This window comes from Convolutriloba macropyga, chromosome 2 (assembly GCF_964194025.1).
Source record: "Convolutriloba macropyga chromosome 2, txConMacr16.3, whole genome shotgun sequence".
NCBI lineage: Eukaryota > Metazoa > Xenacoelomorpha > Acoela > Convolutidae > Convolutriloba > Convolutriloba macropyga.
Window position 1 is genome coordinate 53909690 of NC_134469.1, and position 23099 is coordinate 53932788.

The window sequence follows — 23099 nt, forward strand, 5'->3', positions numbered from 1 at the left end:
GTGAGACTGAAATCCGGAAATTTCTAATTGCAAGACCAGTTGGGATACTCTGAGTGGTTTGGATTCAGTTCATTTGGGAAGTGGACCATTAATATTGTTTTTATTTCTATTTTAATAAATATTATAATTTGCCTTAAATTTGTCCATTCAATCGATGTGCAAGTAAATTTCTTACGTTTGTTATCCATTTAACTAGAATTGGTATTATGAGCCCCATTGTGAAATATTATATTTCTAGGCAATCTAATTTGCAACAGCATACAAGTGTGGAAGAGGGGAAATAGCAGAGTAACAAGGTAACGCTTGCTTCACCAATACAAAAATTTGGGTTATTTTATTTGATCGATTTTCTGGGCGACAGAGCCCCCTCACTGTTGCCCTAGTTAGAAATTCGGAAGACGGCAACTCTTCTGCATAGAAAACTCAAATCTTTACCCGACAATGATCGTTTTTTTAGCTTTAAAGGTTATTTCAATGATTCTCCAGTATATTTCCAGTATATTATCTTTCTAATTTCTGTTGCTGTAAATGAAATTTTAGCAAAAATAGCCTCATTCCAAGATGCTTTTTTGGACTGTATGTTTTTACTCAACAAGTTTAGAGAGGATCCTAGCTTACCGCATCTAAAAGAGAGCTACTTCGGTTTTCGGTCAACAAAAATAAGTTCCAATCACAAAGCAACAAACCAATCTGGAACCAATATTTTAGCATTGCAAGTAAAAAAAACTAAAGGAAGAGAATTGGTCGTTTATTTTGTTTTTGATACGTGAAAAAACTTTTTCGCCAAATTGTTTTCCACCACTAGACAGGCGTTTTATTTGTCGAGGCGAACTGTAAAAGATTTTTTCTTTAGGTTCCAATTTTTTAAAAAATTTTTCATGTTCACTTCTTCCAATTGCGAGCTAAAGAGCCGTCAAATAAAGATAATGAGGATAACTTTAAATTAAACAAAAAAATTTTTGCGAAGCACTCTTTTTTTAATATAAGCAACATCTTTGATTACGCCCAAAACTCCCAGAAGCAATTAAAAACAAGAATATATTGCACAACTTCCGTTTTTAAGAAAACTACAGACACGATAATACCTCTAATACCTCACTTCCAAAATTGCACTTTCTTTTTGTCAAATCGGTCAGTAAAAAAATATCGATCAGACAAGATTACTGAAAATGTCCTTACAACTTTTTTTAACATCTGAGCCACTGCTAACACTTGCATTTGTAAATACACTTACATTGTAATATAAACCTTTAATGTCATTCCATTACTTCATTGCATTACATAGAGAGTATTACGACAAAGCACAGAGAAGACAAAAGTTTCGGATAAAATTTCAAAAAAAATCTATCGTTTTTTTGCTGAACGTTTATAATCTTTTCTTAAAATTACCTGCTACAAATGATAAATTTATTCTATTTTGGATCCTATAACATTTTTTTATTTGATATATCATTATTATTTAATTGATATATCTTGTTCTAATATTTAATTGATATTTTGAGCCATGCCTTGCGTACTAATCATTCCATGGAACTAGAAAAAGCGAGATAAATGACATTAAAATTAAACCTCAAAGCTTTTTGTAGGACTGAGAAAATGAAAATGTCTCTCAGATAATCCATCCATTTTCTAAAACTTTTTCCATACATGTGTTACATCTGTTCATGAAAAAGTTACTCGGCCAAAAATAGGGCATTTGTTTTTTGTTACAGTCGTGTTGTTATAAAGATCAAGACCTCAAACACACTTGGAAGAAAGAATTATATAGCTACAGCTGTATTAAATACTTTTGAATTCGATCCGAGCGCGAGATCAATAGCTGTCAAACAAAGAAGATGAAGGTGAATTTAATTTAATCAAAAAAGATTTGCGATGCACTCATTTTATATTTTTAAAAACGGCTCTGATTTTGCAATAAAAAATCCAGACGGAGGAAAACAATTGTACATTTTGCCGAATCTCCGTCTTTTAAGGAAACAACTGACACACTATTACTTCACTTCTGTACTTTCTTATGAGTTGCACTTTCTTTTTGTCAAATCAATCAGAATAAAAAAATCTATCATATAGATTAATGGAAATGTCCTTAAAACTGTTTCCTGTAACGTCTCTTTTGTAATCAATCCCGTTTTTTAAATCGTTTCCATCATACATGTGTTTTATCTTTTCATGAAATATATTAGTCGGCCAAAATTAGCGTCTTTGTTTTGTTACAACAAAAATGTAAAAAGATCCGTTGTTATCAAGAACCAGACCTGGAGGATTGAACAAACTTGGAGGATTGAACTAAATTGCTATAGCTCTATTAAATAGTTATAAATTTTTAAGAGTCCGAGATTTATAGATGTCAAATACAGACAATAAAAGTGCAATTTTTCAGAACCAAAAAAAAAGATTATTTTGCACAATCTCCGGCTTTTCAGGAAACTACGGACACAATATTACTTCACCCCCAAAGCTGCACTTTCTTTCAGTCAAATCAATTAGCATAAAACCACCGGTCAGATAAGATTATTGAAATTTTCCTTACAACTAATTTTTTCAACAACTTTTTTCAACTAAAAAATTGGTAATATTTGGATATTTAACTATATTTCTACTGGAATATAAAGCTTAATTGTTAAAATGCATTATGTAGAGAGTATCACAAAAATGCGCAGAGAAAACAAATTTTCGGAAAAAAAGGTTCAAATCGAACTTTTCTAGAGTTTTTCTGCTGAAGGTTTTTGAAATGTTCTTAACATTGTCTGCTATACTTGATAAATCTGTTCTATGTTTGATCCTATAACGTTTTTTGAGACTCATTATTTAATTGATATATCTTATTCTAATATTTAATTGATATTTTGAGCCATACATTGCGTACGAATCATTCCTTGGAACTAGAAAAAGCGATAAAATTGAATTTAAAATTAAAAAAATTAAAGCTTAAAGCTTTCTTGTAAGACTGAGAATTTGGCAATGTCTCTCCAATAATCAATCCAATTTTCTAATCATACTTGTGTTGCAAATTTTCCATCATGCATGTGCTACATCTCTTCATAAAAGATTTTACTCGGCCGAAATTAGCGTACATGTTACAACCAAAAAGTCCTGGTGTTATAAAGATCCAGACCTTCAAACAAGCTTGGAAGATTGAACTAAATAGCGTTTTGAAATTATGAACATAGAATACAGCTTACTGGTGAGGTCAATTACTAAAATAACTTACATATTGGTTAAATTTTGATAGGTTTGTGGTCTTTATGTGGTCCTCAACTATAGTTTTTGGAGAAATTTTGAAATGATGGCCTGAGTCTCCATAAGAGCTTATTATTAAGAAAACATTCAACCACAGGGCGTTTTGTTACTTCAGATGAGGATCCAATTTACGATTGTTTTTCTGATCCCTTAGTGGGAAAATTTATGTGAGCAGTAACTTTATTGACCTAAATTAAAAGAAAAGTGGTTGCATGTTATGAGCAAAAATCGATATTCAGGACATTTTGGGGCAAACTTGTTGTCTTCTGTACGTACTGAAGCAGGAACAACAATAGAATATCTGGATAGAAAATCTGGACATAGGCAATTTTGAACGCATAATGTTATTTTTTAATGCCTCAATGTTTTGATGCAGCTCATCAATTGTAAAAATACATTTTGTTTGACAAGCAAAAAGTTATATCTGATATGATCGTGCAGCAATCAGAAAATAAGTTTCATGCAATCATTTGCGATACGGTTGCAAAGTTTTCATTTTCCAATATTTTTCTTGATTTAAAATTTTCAGACTCTTCCTGTATGTTAAAATGTTGCCAGGAAACGTTTTGGAGCTTTCGAGGAAACTGGTTTTAATTTAGACGAAATTTTTCAGATCCACAATGGCCGAGACGGGATGTTATTCTTGCAAGATCATTCAAGACGATATTAATCTTTTCATTTTGTTTTATTTGGATTTCTTAAGCTTTTATGTTTTTGGCTTCCTTGGGATGCTTTTCGGATGTTAGTGTTGCAACACTCCTCGAACTTAGAATAATTTACTAAAACTTAAGCCAGATCTAAAAGCCCCTAGTTTGTTTAAGCATTAGTTTGTTTACAAGCAAACAAGCAAAGTGATATTACAAACCTATCAAATTCATATCCAAAACCATATTAGAGCTAACAAAGGGATGTTAGTCGTCAAGGAATGTTTCAAAAGAGTTGAAGCTGTATTTGTTTGTCCCTGTTCATTTTTAAAGCGACACAAAACAGCGAATGAGCTCGTTCAGTTGAACTCAAAATAATATCACGACCTTGCTTGTATTTGCCGTGATACATTAAAACTTATGATGTACATCTCTGATATGTTATGAATAACTTATCGATTGAGTTGAACAATTATGCAACAGATTAGACTTATTCTGTGGATCCTGTTCATTGGTAAGTTTCTAACGACCGATGAATCAAATTGAGCAAATTTTTAATTGCATTTGGTGACGAATAAATGCATTATCACTGCAAAAGTATATTTTTTTTACCGCGCTGAAAAAAAACACGGGTTCAATTTTGTAAATTTCATCGCTTTTAAATCAATTGTTTGTCCAAATCCCGAAAACATCTTCAAAAAAACACCCTGTTGAGGTGAGTGAGTTTTTTCATCAATATGTCAAAACGTTTTTTGAGATAATTTTGATGCTAGGTTTGGGTTAGAGCATCGAACGGTACACAAAACAAGATCAGTCCGTTTTATCCATCATTATTTCAACTTTATTGTACTACACGCGCAAAGTGTAAAAAAACTGTTCTTGTTGTAAAAAGAAGAGAAAAATTGTGCCAGACGATACTTTTTACCCATTTGTCAGTTCTGTGTTATAGTATTAGAAACAACTCAGAGGTAACATTAACAAACCGCTCAAAAACTCAATTGATGATTAAAGATGTTTCTTATAACTTGTCCGTTAAATAGAAAAAATAAAACAAAACAAAAAATTGAATGAAAAAGTATATACAACAAATTACAGAAAATACAATAACAGCGACGGTTTGAAGTTATTACATGTATGGCAATAAGAACTTAATTATGATGTAAGCACGGATTTGGGACTTTGATTCATTAACTTTTATGTATTTATTGATTACAACAGTGGATCAATTGCTTTTACTTTTAAATATTAAAGATTACAAAACAACCTCTGTTTATTGACACAGCAATGATTATAGAAGAGCAAAATTTACGGGTTCCAAATGGGAGTTAACAAAATGCCAAAATTCAAAAAATAAAAACTGATTAATCTAATGGACATATTATATTTCAGTCAAAATGAGCTTTAAAAAATTCAACAACATCTACAAAGCAGTTTCTAAGAAATGAAGTGTTACTTCTTATTTGTTTAACAGAAGAAGAAACTGCCTCCAACGTGATTTTTGTGGTTAAACTTGATATTGCACCATCGCAACAAAACATGAGATCAATCTACACAGGGAAAAATCTTCGTTATAGTTAACTATAATTGCTGCTCTCCTATCATAGACAAGGAAAACTTTACACCGCACCATTCGTTTTAGCAGTTCCAATTCTGGCTGGATAGCACGTTGTTGCAGATAACTATTGAGAACTGTGTTATCCGCTATGCTGTATATTACCGTTTCATTACTTGATACTCAATTAGTCCAAACAATTAATCGCTCAGCTTTGCTGTTTAACAAATTGTTTCGCTCAGAATGCAAAAAAAAATCAATTCAAGTTAGACTATAAACATTTTATTGAGTTTGTGTCGATAACACTAATCAGATATCCAATTTGGTAGTTCAATTTCCACCAAATTGTAGCCTTATAATTGTCTCCAGCTACGCAAAGTTTAAGCAATTTTCTTCAAAGACTCTAGAGAAAGTCCTATGTAATGTCACCAGGACTGGAAAACAATAATAAATTTTCTAACTTCAATATTTGTTTTTTTTTCTGTTGGTTTCCATAACACCAATGTCAAATTGGAGGGCTTCGTTAAAGCCAGTTGGAGAATCTGACTTTATGCTCTGCACAAAGTTTCTTTTCTTGTGAACTTTGTTCCTCTCACATTTACTAAAAATTCAAAATAGTTATGAACAATTTACAGTTTTTGGGTGCTTTTGAATCAGGTACAGTTTTGCGTTTTTAACGCTGGCTCTTTAGGTGCGGGTTCTTTTTAAAGTCAGCTCCATTTGATCTGTAAGAAGTAAAAAAAATATCCAATGATCGATCCATTTTTTTAAAATTTACCTACATATCAACGTACACAATACTACGCCAACTTTATTCCATTATCATTGTTTTCGGGGATAAAGTTATCAGCCGACATTCATAAAAGAAGAAATGCCAACTGACTGACAGATTCCATCAGAACGAAATGAAAATGACAAAGTTATTTAAGATTTATTTTTTGCAAACCTAATTAATCTGAAGTAATGGAAAATTTTATTGAGTTGTAATTATCGCGGGCCATGACCGTACCTCAGCGGCTCATGGGATTTGGTATGAAAAAATCACAACAGAAAAAGAGACAAATTAACTCTTAGTATTAATTAGTTGCCAATTTATGGTGATCAAATACAATTAACTTTTCTTGGCTCTTTTTGAGCCCAGTCATGTTCTTGCGCTTTTCAACGTCGGCTAGTTTTGGTAGAAACGCTTGAACTTGTTTGATTTTCAAATTCTGCCGGCGCCGGCTAGTTTATACGCAATTTTCCAACACTTTTTGTAATAAACAGTCTTTAATAAGCAGATACATACCGGTCGGTCTTTTTCAGTTACCATTGCACTGAAGTGTGCCACACTCAGTAACATTTTTTGATAATCATAGTGCTATTTTGACAATCTACGTTAAAGTGCGTTAATCAAAATTATGACTTGGATTAACATAAGAACAAATTGGTAAGTAAGTTTGAATCGTATACTATTTTAAAATCGCTATCTTGAACTGAGAATACCATAACGTGATTACATCAAACTAATTTGAGAATGCGAACTTAAATATGAGAACTATGTCACACTGTTATCTCTATCCAAAAGGATAATAGAGAAAGACATGTGTCCACAAGTTAAAAAGGATTTTCTACTCTCAACCAACACGCACTTTTTAGTCCCCGATAACTTCAGATTTTATTCATACTCACATATCGTTCCCTTGCTTAAATCTCAACTTACTTGAGATAGATTTTAACTTAGAAAATTCTGTGACTAGTTCTTAACGAAAAATTTTCTAAGTTTTAAAAATTAACTTAGCACAGTTTTGGAATTAAGGTAAGTTCAAATTAACATCTCGCAAGTTTAACTTAGAATAGTGAAAAACCTGTGTTAACTAGTGCAACTTCAGTCTTTTCAACTGATTTTTTTATCTGTTTATGCTTGTTTCATATTTGATGCTGTTTAAAATAACTTCTTAGTTAATATTTTCATTTAATTTTTTTAATACTTAATTATATACCGAGAGTAGAACTAGGGGTTGAATTCTCAAGTTATACATGTGGTCCCGCGATTAGCGCCGCCGTTTATATATCTAATTTCTGGACCAGCAGTATAAATGGTGGTCAGAGAGCCAGAGGTGCATTCAAATCTTTCTGGTTATCTCAGAGAGGCCTTAAAATTAACTAGTTCATTCCAGAGAGGCGTTAAATTTAACTTTTTCCATCAGAGAGTCATTAAAATTCACTTGTTCATTTAAATTGATATGAGGCCTTGAAATTAACTTGTCCAGTTTAACTTTTCAAAAAGCTTCTCATTTAATTGTATCTTTCTCATTTGATTTTGATTTAAACTGTTCTTCTGTTCCCAACAGGTTTTTAACATATATTATTTTAAGTCCCCCTTAGTAATATCCAGTCCTGGTTGTACTAGCCCCCACCAGCTCCTATCCCACCACCTGAAACCTCCATAGCACATCCAAATCTTTGATTTGTATTTCTCTCAGGCAATGATACTATTCAAGATGCCACTTCTTTTTGTTACTCTGTAGAAAACAAAAACTCTTTTCATTAGGAACTAGGCCTACAGCACCCGCTGCACAAAAAAAGCTTTGATAAAATGCAGCAATTTTATTCGGCTCACTTCTAACTAATACAGCCGCAGAATTGCTTCGTAAGTGAGATTACCGATACTACTATTTTGGATACTTTAAAAGACGAGTTTATAAGAAGATTTACAGGTGGTAGAGACCAATTCAGATTTAGACCTGAAGTTGAGAATACACTACGGAAGGAAGGAGAATTAATAAAAAACGACCTACATTGAATAAAGACTAGTGTTAGTAAAGGTCGCCCAGAAAACATAACAGCAAGTATTGAAATTACCCAGAATATAAGAAAAAAGAAAAAAAATTAACAAAGACTACCAATTCAGAAACACATACATTTTGTTATAGGAGGACTAGGACCACGATGTTAAAAGCGCAAACCGCACGAGAAATTTATTGCAAATCCTTTAATAACCTGGTTTCCATTTGTTGATCACTTAGTCGTGAAAGACTTTTTTTCTGTAACAACAGAATATAATGGAGCAAAATAATTGACTGAACAAAACTTCTCAAAGGCAACGTAATAATTACTTTAAATTCTTCTATGCCAAGAAACCCTAATTTAAATAGCAGATGTAATAGTATTAGAGTTTGTGATTATTGCAGAAGTAATGGTCATTCTATCGCTAGGTGCACAAAAAAACAAATAGATGATAGTGTTTTTTAACTGAGAAAGGAACTAGTAGAACCAAGAAGACAAAAAATAAGATTATCTAAAGACTATACAAAAAACAACAGAGCCAAAACAAGATTCAATGGTTCTAGAAACCAAGGCTATTAGACAAGATGTGATTACTCAAACTATAATTCTAAATTCAACAAGCCTAACTGGCAACAACGAAATACTTCCTATATCATTTATGGCAATAGATTCACTCAACCATATGAAATAACGTTCTAGCAGCAAACTACTTTAAAAAATTTTAAACCAAATCTTGAACAACAATCACCCTAACAGCAGCACTATCAGTCACAACAAAGCGTTAGCTTCTATGCACCAAAAAAACAACTCCCTACAACCGAGACAATCAAACTTAACAATAACCAGCAACAATCAAATAAAATGAGTTTTGTCGAAGGTGATGACGACTACCTAAATGCCATAACAGACTTCTTTCCTTTAAACTATTAAAATCTCCGAACGCTGCTAAAAAATTAGTTCTAAACCAAGTACTTATCTCAATTTCTATCACTCTGCCACCGGAGACAATTAAATAATAGTGGTTGAGAAGTAGAATTCGAGGTTGCACCAAGATCCCGCCGATCCATCATCCATCGTTCTACATACCTTGCCCTAGTAAACCTTGGAAAACACTTGAATCTACAAAACACAAATTTTGATTCAAAAACATATACTAGTTCATGAATTGGAAGGCTTGTTTACGCAACTATTCAATCCAGATTTAAAACCGATGGTAAGTATACATTCCCTCATAAAATGTTCGTTACTAAAGAACAGAGACTAAAAATAATATGTATTGAGTTTTTTCATTTATTTCTAAAGGAACTTCACTTCGATATACCCGGAGTAGAATTAAAGAATGAAAGGAATTTTAATTTGCTACGGCTCACTCAACGATTAGAAGCATTATCTATATACAACTAAAACGACTACTTGAAACGTATTTCAATCAATTTTTGTGCAACAGAAAAATACGCAAGTGCATAAGTAAAAAAACAAAATGATCAAATCTATCTTCCACCAGGAACTTAATTGATGCCTCATTTGAAATTGCAAAAACTGACTTAGTCTTTGTTAATACAAATTGTCCACAAACTGAAGAAATTCTATCCATATTCCAGTCGAATCAAAATAATCACCTAAAGCAAAAAAATGAGGAGTTAGAAGCTACGCTATGTGTCACATAAGAGACAAATCTATGCAAAAATACTATATCAGAAACTGCGCTGAATTCATAAACACAATACTAAATGAAATCAAGAAAATAACAGTTGCTCTATACTAAGCACAGTAGTAAACAATTTACAAAATGACAGCAAGTTAGATTAATTCTTGAATTAGATATGTTGATTTTCGTATTCAATCTACCTTTGACTTTTTTACGCCTACAGCGCACACAATAACTTCAGATGCAGAAATGAGAAAAGGTTTTGCAAAAGCCGTTTCTAAACTAATACCATTATTAAAGGACTACAGGAAACTGTGATACAGGTGACATTATAACCCTCAGAGCAGAAAACAATTTAGTACATAATCTGATCACTAAATCTAATCATCCTGAGAAGCCAACAGTTGATACATTCAAAATAGCGATACTTGCTATGAGAGATATTCAACTAGGAAAAAATCTACGCTGCATAGGAATGCTATAAATAGCTTGTGCTTTGGACGGAATGGACTGGAGATATATCTTCCCTAATTGAACATACGTTTAAGAACTCAGGAATAACTATCTATATGTATGCAAGCAAAGATGATATTGACAATCTATAAAAAATAGAAACCAATACAGTGGAACAAGAAGAGGTGCTCGAGCTTACTGGAAGCAAGTTAATAGAAAATTGACAAGAAGATGAAGGAGAATTGGCCATAGAATTCTTCACTGAAACTGAAAATTATTTACTCCAAAAGTCAATGACCACTTTCTTAAGTTTAGAGAAAAACTAAAAAGCAACCGAAAACAGTTTTTGACTTTCCAACTAAGCAAAACAGAAATTGAGTTCCGGACATAGAGTTCTTGGATAACTGTGATTTCACGCAAAATGATTTGACTGAGGAGGAATTTCTTTAATTGATAGAAGTCGTTCTTGAGGACAATTATATTTATTGACATTATAAATTTGATATTGGCAGAACTAAACATAATTTTCATCTACCCCTAGAGAAAGACGCTAATTTTAGAAAGCAATGCCCGAGAGAACTACCAATTATTCTTAGAGTTTAATTAGAAAAGCTAATGGAGGAATTAATCCGGGGAAGAATAATCAGAGAAATCACTGAAAACGATGATATGAATAGGTGGTTTGTTTATCCTCTTATCAAACTATCTAATAAAGACTATTTGAAACTAGCCAATGATGATAGATACCTAAACTAATAGAAATAATTCTAGTTTGCCCCTTGAACCACGAAGCGTTTCAATGACAAAAACCACTGGAAACATCTTTACAAGTATTGATACATCCTCAGCCTACAATCAATTACAATAACTGAGGAAACACAAATTCTTTTGTCGTAGGTTGACAGTTTACCTATCAAGTAGGATTTTTTGGTCTTAAACAATTACCCAGTTTCCTCAGCAAACTAAAGCGCTACGCATTTGGCCCCCTTAAAGACGTAAACGAGACAAAACATAAACAGACGACTCTTTATTACAGGCAAACGGTATTCAAGAAATGTTTACAATAGTAGGGTAGTATCACCCATTGTTTAAGAGGGCAAACTTTAAAGCAGCGCCTGATGAAAAAATTGATTTTCTCAGAGAAGGTGAGATTTTCAGGAATTGTCTTATTTAAGGACGGAGTATCTCCTATTTCTTTACGCATAGATGATATTAGAAATCTAAAAAAGTCAGAATCGAAAACAGAACTTTGTAAAATTATAGGAATTATGGGTTTCTAGCTCACCTACATTTTAAACTTTCACCTTGATGCAAAACCGCTATCTGATTTAGCTAAAGATGGAACACCAATCAAGTGGTTACCAGAACACGAAAAGATATTTACGTACCATTCTGTTAAGACATTTTTAACGCATTTCCCTCTGACAACTACTCTTTTCAAATACATTCTGACTCATCTAACTTAGGAAGAGGTTGTATTCTTATACAAGACTTCCTTGATAGAAAACGTATGATTTCAGCAAACTCGAGAGTATTTGATCAAGCTGAACAAAAGAGGTCCTCTCGCACAGAAAACTATGCGGAATATTCTCTGCATTAAAAACTCTGCATTGAATATTCCCTGCATTGAATTTTACGTTATTGGCCCCCCATTTCTTATCTATCTCTAATGTGATCTCAGACCAGCTCTTTTCTTTGGTTATGACCAAGTAAATGGTCACTTGGTTTTTTTTAAATATCAAGTCTTTATAACTAAATTTCAAAACTTGCAAATTAATTACACTGAAGGCAAAAACTTAGTTTTTCCTGATATTCTTAGTCAAAACATTCTCTTAGCAGATGCTAAACTATAACAACTAGAACACAAAAATATACCTAAAGTTTCATGTTGACGAAAAAGAACTTAATAGTTCTTTAATGCATCAAGACGATAAGGATACAACAGCTAATGACTGTTATCCAACTATTGCTCAACTCAAAAGTGAAAGAAATAAACTAATTAATAAAAATGATGAAGTTACTTAAGCTTAGATGATGCACCAGACTACATAGATGAGCACTGTAATACAATAAATAGTTTTTCTGATTAATTTTGCAATGGCACACAAATAATTCAAATAAAAAAGTAAACCTCAGATCTAACTAATAAGTATGGCAATCGCCACTATTCCGAGAAAGACGAATAGCTGCAACAAGTGATGACCGAGAAGGCTATGATGACCAAGATTGTCTAGACCTTTCGAAAAGTAAAATTGAAATATACACACTTATAAAGCCATTAGAATCTGCTAAAGGCGATTATATTAGACGTATCAAATAAAAAATGACCACAAGAAATTTCTGACCACAAGAATTGTTAAACATCTCAGGAAAGGATGTCCACACAGATACATTAGATTTGATAGCTAAAATTGCATATTTTACAAAGAACGCTAATCTTGACACTGATACTATTCTTGAAGAACAATTCAACAACTCAATGATAGAATAAGGTGAAGAATGGTTAAAAATGGGCAAAGCAGCAGAAAGAAACTATACAATTAAACAATCAAAGGCGTTACAGGCTTATGGAAAAACTTTGAAGTTGTTATTTCTAGAGAATCCATATGTTTCACGCTTTTACTTTGAACCTGATGAAGACGGCTCATTTGATGTTAGAGTATGTGCAACACTCTCACTATTTATTAAAAAAAATGAGATCGCACATACGATTCTTCAAATTCGTGGCCGCAGATTATAAAGCACAGCTTATAACAGAGTTAAGCGATCTTTCTATTGGTCTGGTATGTTTCAATGGACTGAAATATTAATGTTGAATTGCTGAAATTGTCAAACTAATACGTCAGCTTGCAGAGATAAAACGAATCACCCTTGCAACTCTGTTAGAAAAATTAGAAGCTATACCCGTACATGGAATTCGTTTAGATCACAAAAGTCCACTAAGACCTTTTAAAAAGGGAAACATATTTTGTCTTGTAATGTACTAAGCTTTCTTTAGATTTATACAAGTAAACCCTAGTAAGAAAGTCGAAGCCCCTGAAACAATAAATCAATTGGGAAACGTTGGTATACCGCAACAAATATTACATGATACCGGCGAAACTTTAATAGCTATGACGTCGTTTACTACACAACGTAGAAGTAATGGCAACGTAGAAGTACAAAATTAACATTTGACTAATTAGCTAAGACATTTTATCAGCCAAAGTGGATCGAATTTGTCAGAGTACCCCTGTTGACTTGCATTTTCTCCCAATACCACAGTAGGTTACAGTACAGGACATACACCTTACGAAATTATTTTCGGAAAAAAAAACGTAAATACTCTTGTCACTAAAGTTTGGACTAATACAAGATAATCAAAAAAAATGCACATCAGAATATTGTAGTAACTTACCACACACTCACATAGTGAACAAACTTGTAATACTAACAAGATAGAAAAATATTGCAAAACAGGTTATCTAACGAAATGCTAAAAAGAAATTATACAAAAAAAACATTTTTTCGACAACTACACTAAACTTAGACAAACTACGAACGAGGTACACGAGTATAGGAATAGATTCAAACTAGGAAAACCTATACCCAGGGCAGAAACGTGTTTTAGAAAACCACTTTAAAGGGCTGTTGAAGTCTAAAAAGCTAAAAGAACTACGCTCAGGACCCTTTACAGTGCAACAAAAGCTAACTAACCCTGCATATGAAATGCAGCATGAAAAAAATGGAGAAGAAAATCTTGCATAGAAATCATGTAGTACCTTATTGTCCGCAACAAAAAAAAGAGTTAGATGAGAACTATAAAACTCCAGATGCAACCGATACTCATTATACCCGTGGCCCTTAATAGAAGCCCAACATGCTTTAGCAATCTCAAAGTAATTCGTGTATTAGATAGGTTGATTTTCGCATCCAATCTAATTTTAACTATATTATGCCCATAGCGCACATAATATCATCAGACGCAGAAATGAGAAACGGTTTTTGAAAAACAAATTTTAAACTAAAACCCTTATTAAAAGAACACTCTAAAAGTAGAAACTGTGATACAGGTTACATAATAAACTTCAGAGCAGATAACACTTTAGTATATAATCTGAGTAACAAAGCTAATCATTTTGAGAAGCCATCATTTGATACATTAAAATAGACGATACTTGCTATGAGAGATCGTGGACCAGGAATAAATTTACGATGCATAGAAATTCCAAAAATAGCTGTGGTTTAGACGGAACGGACTGAAGAGCTATCTTCCCTAACTGAACATGCTTTTAAGAACTGAGGAATAACTATTTATATGTATGCAAGCAAAGATGATATTGACAATCTATAAAAAGTAGTACCCAAAACTCTGCAACAGAAAGAGGTGATAGGGACTACTGGAAGCAAGTTATTAGAGAATTGACAGAAAAATTTAGTTAGACCTAAATTCAATGACCAGTTTCTTAAGTTTACAGAAAACTACAAAACAACCGAAGCATAAATAAAACTGTTACTGACTTTCCAGCTAAGCAAAATCGAAATACAGTTCTAGAAATAGAGTATCTAGAATAATTCTTGGATAACTTTGATTCCACACAACGGGATTCGACTAATGACAAATTCTTTGAGTTGATAGAAATCTTTCTTGAGGATAATCGGGTTTATTCACATCATAAGTTTGATATTGGCAGAATTAAACATAAACTACATCTACCCCTAGAGAAAGACGCTAACGTCAGAAAGCAACGCTCAAGCAAAATGCCCTTTTATGTTCAGAGATTAATTGGAAAAATTAATGGAGGAATTATTCCAGGGAAGAATAATCAGAGAAATCAATGAAAACGATGATATGAATAATTGGTTTGTTAATACTGTTATTATTCCAACTAAAAATGACTATGTAAAATTAGTCATATATGTTAGATACTTAAACTCTATAACTGATACAATTAAATCTAGTTGGCCCTTTGAACCACTAAACGTGTTAATGACAGAGATAACCGCAACTATCTCCACAAGTAGTTATTTATCATCAGCCAAAAATGTAGTACTTCTAATTGAGGAAACACAGAAAACTACAAGTTTTTTTGTCGAAGATAGACAGTTTACCTATCAAGTAGGATTTTATCCAGTTTCCTCAGCAATTTTTTGCACTACGCCTTTGTCCCCTTAAGAAACGTAAACCAGTCATAACGTAATTAGACGACACTTTTTTACAGGCTAAAGATAAACGAGAATAGTAAGAGGGTATCACTAATTGCTGCGGAAGGCAAACCATTAAGCAGCCTCTGACAAAATATTTTTTCTTGCGGAAAGTGAGATTTCAAGGACATGTCATATCTAAGGACGGATTGTCTCCTATTCCTTCACGCAAAGAAGATAATAGAAACTTATAAATGCCAGAATTGTAAAAAGAAGCTTTAAGAGTTTTAAGAATGACGGGTTTCTATCACACATAAATTTTAAAATTTTACATGGAAGCAAGATCTCTATAGGTTTTAACTAAGGATACAACACTATTCAAGTAGTTACCAGAACATAAAAAGAGATTAACGGACCATAAACAAAAATTCATTCAACACATTTTTAAAGCTTTTCCTTTTAGTGACTACTCCTTTCATATGCAGTATTTGATAAAAAATGAACAAAAGATGTCCCCTCAACACAAAAAACAATGCGGAATAATCTCTAAAAAAGCAAAAATTTGAATTTCATAGTATTGGCTTTAGGTTTCCTCTATATCGCTATTGTGATCACAGAACAATTTTATTTTTTTGGTCAAGAAGAAGGCAATTGTCACAACACTTCTTTAATTATCAAGTTGTTACAACTAATTTCCAAAAATTTCAAATTACTTGCACCGAAGGCAAAAACTTAGTTTTTCCCGATATTTTTAGCGGACACATTTCCTTAGCAGATCTAAACTCTATCAACTATAACACAAAAATAAACTCAAAAATATAAAGTTCCATATTAAAGGAAAAGAACTTAATACTTCTTTAATGCATCAAGACGATAAGGATGCAACAGCTAATCACTGTTATCCAATTACTGCTCAAGTCAAAAGTGAAAGTAGGAAACTAAATAAAATGAATGATGAACTGACTTTAGCTTATATGATGCACCGCACGACATAGATGAGCACTGTAATGCTATGAACAGTTTTTATGACTAATTTTGCTACGGCACACAAACGAATCAAATAAAAAAGTTAACCTCAGATCTAACTAGTAAATATGGCAACACTATTCAAGTGGTTACCAGAACACAAAAAAAGATTCACTAACCATAAACAAAAATTAATTCACGACATTTTTAAAGTTTTTCCTTCTAGTGACGACTCTTTTCATATGCATCCTGATTTAACTTAGGAACAAGCTGTACTCTTACACAAAATTTCCCTGATAGAAAAAGTATAGTTTCAGCAAACTCGAGAGTATTTGATAAAAATGAACAAAAGATGTCCCCTCAACACAGAAAACTATGCGGAATAATCTCTATAAATACAAACATATGAAATTAATGGTATTGGTTCTAAGTGTCTTCTCTATCGCTATTGTGATCACAGACCAATTCTATTTTTTTGGTCAAGAAGAAGACAATTGTCACATCATTTCTTTAATTAAGAAGTTGATATAACTAATTTTCAAAACTTGCAATTTACTTACACTGAAGGCAAAAACTTAGTTTTTCACGATATTCTTAGCCGACACATTTCCTTAGCAGATCTAAACTCTATCAACTATAACACAAAAATAAACTCAAAGATATAAAGTTCCATATTAACGGAAAAGAACTTAATACTTCTGTAATGCATCAAGACGATAAGGATGCAACAGCTAATCATTATTATCCAATTACTGCTCAAGTCAAAACTGAAAGAAGGACACTAATTAATATGAATGATAAAGTGACTTTAGCTTAGATGATGCACCAGACTACATAGATGAGCACTGTAATGCTATGAACAGTTTTTATGACTAAATTTGCTAAGGCACACAAACTAATCAAATAAAGAAGTTAACCTCAGATCTAACTAGTAAATATGGCAACACTATTCAAGTGGTTACCAGAACACAAATTAAGATTCAACAACAATAAACAAAAATTCATTCACGACATTTTAAACTTTTTTCCTTCTAGTGACTACTCCTTTCATATGCATCCTGATTTAACTTAGGAACAAGCTGTAACCTTATACAAAAAATCCCTGATAGAAAAAGTATAGTTTCAGCAAACTCGGGAGTATTTGATAAAAATGAACAAAAGATGTCCCCTCAACACAGAAGACTATGCGGAATAATCTCTATAAATACAAACATATGACATTAATGGTATTGGCTCTAAGTGTCTTCTCTATTGCTATTGTGATTACAGACCAATTCTTTTTTTTGGTCAAGAAGAAGACAATTGTCACATCATTTCTTTAATTAAGAAGTTGATATAACTAATTTTCAAAACTTGCAATTTTCCTACACTGAAGGCAAAAACTTAGTTTTTCACGATATTCTTAGCCGACACATTTCCCTAGCAGATCTAAACTCTATCAACTATAACACAAAAATAAACTCAAAGATATAAAGTTCCATATTAACGGAAAAGAACTTAATACTTCTGTAATGCATCAAGACGATAAGGATGCAACAGCTAATCATTATTATCCAATAACTGCTCAAGTCAAAACTGAAAGAAGGAAACTCATTAATATGAATGATGAAGTGACTTTAGCTTAGATGATGCACCAGACTACAAAGATGAGCTCTGTAATGCTATGAACAGTTTTTATGATTAATTTTGCTAAGGCACACAAACTAATCAAATAAAGATTCACCAACAATAAACAAAAATTCATTCACGACATTTTAAACTTTTTTCCTTCTAGTGACTACTCCTTTCATATGCATCCTGATTTAACTTAGGAACAAGCTGTAACCTTATACAAAAATTACCTGATAGAAAAAGTATAGTTTCAGCAAACTCGGGAGTATTTGATAAAAATGAACAAAAGATGTCCCCTCAACACAGAAGACTATGCGGAATAATCTCTATAAATACAAACATATGAAATTAATGGTATTGGTTCTAAGTGTCTTCTCTATCGCTATTGTGATCACAGACCAATTCTATTTTTTTGGTCAAGAAGAAGGCAATTGTCACAACGTTTCTTCAATTATGAAGTTGTTATAACTGATTTCCAAAACTTTCAAATTACTTACACTGAAGGCAAAACCTTAGTTTTTCCCGATATTTTCAGCCGACACATTTCCTTAGCAGATCTAATCTGTATCAACTAGAACACAAAAATACACCTTAACATATAAAGTTCCATATTAACGGAAAAGAACCTAATACTTCTGTAATGCATCAAGACGATAAGGATGCAACAGCTAATCACTGTTATCCAATTACTGCTCAAGTCAAAACTGAAAAAAGGGAACTAACTAATATGAAAGATTAAGGGACTTTAGCTTAGATGATGCACCAGACTACAAAGATGAGCACTGTAATGCTATGAACAGTTTTTATGACTAATTTTGCTACGGCACACAAACGAATCAAATAAAAAAGTTAACCTCAGATCTAACTAGTAAATATGGCAACACTATTCAAGTGGTTACCAGAACACAAAAAAAAGATTCACTAACCATAAACAAAAATTAATTCACGACATTTTTAAAGTTTTTCCTTCTAGTGACGACTCTTTTCATATGCATCCTGATTTAACTTAGGAACAAGCTGTACTCTTATACAAAATTTCCCTGATAGAAAAAGTATAGTTTCAGCAAACTCGAGAGTATTTGATAAAAATGAACAAAAGATGTCCCCTCAACACAGAAGACTATGCGGAATAATCTCTATAAATACAAACATATGAAATTAATGGTATTAGTTCTAAGTGTCTTCTCTATCGCTATTGTGATCACAGACCAATTCTATTTTTTTGGTCAAGAAGAAGACAATTGTCACATCATTTCTTTAATTAAGAAGTTGATATAACTAATTTTCAAAACTTGCAATTTACTTACACTGAAGGCAAAAACTTAGTTTTTCACGATATTCTTAGCCGACACATTTCCTTAGCAGATCTAAACTCTATCAACTATAACACAAAAATAAACTCAAAGATATAAATTTCCATATTAACGGAAAAGAACTTAATACTTCTGTAATGCATCAAGACGATATGGATGCAACAGCTAATCATTATTATCCAAATATTGCTCAAGTCAAAACTGAAAGAAGAAAACTAATTAATATGAATGATGAAGTGACTTTAGCTTAGATGATGCACCAGACTACATAGATGAGCACTGTAATGCTATGAACAGTTTTTATGATTAATTTTGCTAAGGCACACTAACTAATCAAATAAAGAAGTTAACCTCAGATCTAACTAGTAAATATGGCAACACTATTCAGGTGGTTACCAGAACACAAATTAAGATTCACCAACAATAAACAAAAATTCATTCACGACATTTTTAAAGTTTTTTCCTTCTAAAGACTACTCCTTTCATATGCATCCTGATTTAACTTAGGAACAAGCTGTAACCTTATACAAAATTTCCCTGATAGAAAAAGTATAGTTTCAGCAAACTCGAGAGTATTTGATAAAAATGAACAAAAGATGTCCCCTCAACACAGAAAACTATGCGGAATAATCTCTATAAATACAAACATATGAAATTAATGGTATTGGTTTTAAGTGTCTTCTCTATCGCTATTGTGATTACAGACCAATTCTATTTCTTTGGTCAAGAAGAAGACAATTGTCACATCGTTTCTTTAATTATGAAGTTGATATTACTAACTTCAAAACTTGAATTTTACTTACATTGAAGGCAAAAACTCAGTTTTTCACGATATTCTTAGCCGACATATTTCCTTAGCAGATCTAAATTCTGTCAAATATAACACAAAAATAAACTCAAAGATATAAAATTCCATATTAACGGAAAAGAACTTAATACTTCTGTAATGCATCAAGACGATAAGGATGCAACAGCTAATCACTGTTATCCAATTACTGCTCAAGTCAAAACTGAAAGAAGGAAACTAATTAATATGAATGATTAAGTGACTTTAGCTTGGATGATGCACCAGACTACAAAGATGAGCACTGTAATGCTATGAACAGTTTTTATGACTAATTTTGCTAAGGCACACAAACTAATCAAATAAAGAAGTTAACCTCAGATCTAACTACTAAATATGGCAACACTATTCAAGTGGTTACCAGAACACAAAAAAAAGATTCACGAACCATAAACAAAAATTCATTCACGACATTTTTAAAGTTTTTTTCTTCTAGTGACTACTCCTTTCATATTCATCCTGATTTAACTTAGGAACAAGCTGTAATCTTATACAAAATTTCCCTGATAGAAAAAGTATAGTTTCAGCAAACTCGAGAGCATTTGACAAAAATGAACAAAAGATGACCCCTCAACACAGAAAACTATGCGGAAAAATCTCATGAATACAAACATAAGAATTTCATGGTATTGGTTTTAAGTGTATTCTCTATCTCTATTGTGATCACAGACCAATTCTATTTCTTTGGTCAAGAAAATAACAGTTGTCACATCGTTTCTTTAATTATGAAGTTGTTATAACTAATTTCCAAAGATTGCAATTTTCTTACACTGAAGGCTAAAACTTAGTTTTTCACGATATTCTTAGCTGACACGTTCCCTTAGCAGATCTAAGTTCTATCAACTAAAACATAAAAATATACCTAAAGATATAAAGTTCCATATTAACGGGAAAGAACTTAATACTTCTGTATTGCATCAAGACGATAAAGATGCAACAGCTAATCACTGTTATCCAATTACTGCTCAAATCAAAAGTGAAAGAAGGAAACCAAATACTTTGAATGATGAAGTGACTTTAGCTTATATGATGCACCTGACTACATAGATGAGCACTGTAATGCTATGAACAGTTTTTCTGATTAATTTTGCTACGGCACACAAACGAATCAAATAAAAAAGTTAACCTCAGATCTAACTAGTAAATAGGGCAACACTATTCAAGGGGTTACCAGAACACAAAAAGAGGTTCACAGACCATAAACAAAAATTCATTCACGACATTTTAAAGCTTTTCCTTCTGGTGACTACTCCTTTCATATGCATCCTGATTTAACTTAAGAACAAGTTGTGTTCTTATTCAAAGGTTCCCTGATAGAAAAAAATAGTTTCAGCAAACTCGAGAGCATTTGATAAAAATGAACAAAAGATGACCCCTCAACACAGAAAACTATGCGGAATAATCTTATAAATAAAAACATATGAGTTTCATGGTATTGGCTTTAAGTTTCCTCTCTATCGCTATTGTGATCACAGACCAATTGTGTTTCTTTGGTCAAGAAGAAGACAATTGTCACATCGTTTCTTTAATTATGAAGTTGTTATAACTAACTTCCAAAGACTGCAAATTTCTTACACTGAAGGCAAAAACTTAGTTTTTCACGATATTCTTAGCTGACACGTTTCCTTAGCAGATCTAAACTCTATCAACTAAAACATAAAAATATACCTAAAGATATAAAGTTCCATATTAACGGGAAAGAACTTAATACTTCTGTAATGCATCAAGGCGATGAGGATGCAACAGCTAATCACTGTTATCCAATTACTGCTCAAATCAAAAGTGAAAGAAGGAAACCAAATATTATGAATGATGAAGTGACTTTAGCTTATATGATGCACCGCACGACATAGATGAGCACTGTAATACTATGAACAGTTTTTCTGATTAATTTTGCTACGGCACACAAACGCATCAAATAAAAAAGTTAACCCCAGATCTAACTAGTAAATAGGGCAACACTATTCAAGGGGTTACCAGAACACAAAAAGAGATTCACGGACCATAAACAAAAATTCTTTCACGACATTTTAAAGCTTTTCATTCTGGTGACTACTCCTTTCATATGCATCCTGATTTAACTTAAGAACAAGTTGTGTTCTTATTCAAAGTTTCCCTGATAGAAAAAAAAATAGTTTCAGCAAACTCGAGAGCATTTGATAAAAATGAACAAAAGATGACCCCTCAACACAGAAAACTATGCGGAATAATCTTATAAATACAAACATATGAGTTTCATGGTATTGGCTTTAAGTTTCCTCTCTATCGCTATTGTGATCACAGACCAATTCTATTTCTTTGGTCAAGAAGAAGGCAATTGTCACATCGTTTCTTTAATTACGAAGTTGTTATAACTAATTTCCAAAACTTGCAATTTACCAACAATGAAGGCAAAAACTTAGTTTTTCACGATATTCTTAGCCGACACATTTCTTTAGCAGGTCTAAACTCTATCAACTAAAACACAAAAATAAACTCAAAAATATAAAGTTCCATATTAACGGAAAAGGACTCAATACTTCTGTAATTCATCAAGACGATAAGGATGCAACAGCTAATAACTGTTATCCAATTACTGCTCAAGTCAAAAGTGAAAGAAGGAAACTAATTAATATGAATGATGAAGTAACTTTAGCTTATATGATGCACCAGAATACATAGATGAGCACTGTAATGCTATGAACAGTTTTTCTGACTAATTTTGCTACGGCACACAAACGAATCAAATAAAAAAGTTAACTTCAGATCTAACTAGTAAATAGGGCAACACTATTCAAGGGGTTACCAGAACACAAAAAGAGATTCACGGACCATAAACAAAAATTCATTCACGACATCTTAAAGCTTTTCCTTCTGTTGACTACTCCTTTCATATGCATCCTGATTTAACTTAAGAACAAGTTGTGTTCTTATTCAAAGTTTCCCTGATAGAAAA

General features: G+C 32.4%; 3 protein-coding genes across 3 annotated transcripts in view; 2 read left to right on the top strand and 1 right to left on the bottom strand.

Moving 5' to 3' along the window:
• LOC142334499 (sorting nexin-12-like) overlaps positions 1-23099 on the bottom strand; it is a 474196-nt gene that overhangs the window by 210202 nt on the left and 240895 nt on the right. The gene's annotated exons all lie outside the window — the stretch shown is intronic.
• The window catches only part of LOC142334498 (uncharacterized), a 653384-nt gene that overhangs the window by 192952 nt on the left and 437333 nt on the right, over positions 1-23099 (top strand). The window lies entirely within an intron of this gene.
• The window catches only part of LOC142335355 (uncharacterized), a 62168-nt gene continuing 43274 nt past the window's right edge, over positions 4206-23099 (top strand). The window contains exon 1 of the mRNA XM_075383810.1: positions 4206-4398. Within this exon, the coding sequence (XP_075239925.1) occupies positions 4359-4398 (40 nt within the window). The 5' untranslated portion in view covers positions 4206-4358. The remainder of the gene's footprint in view (positions 4399-23099) is intronic.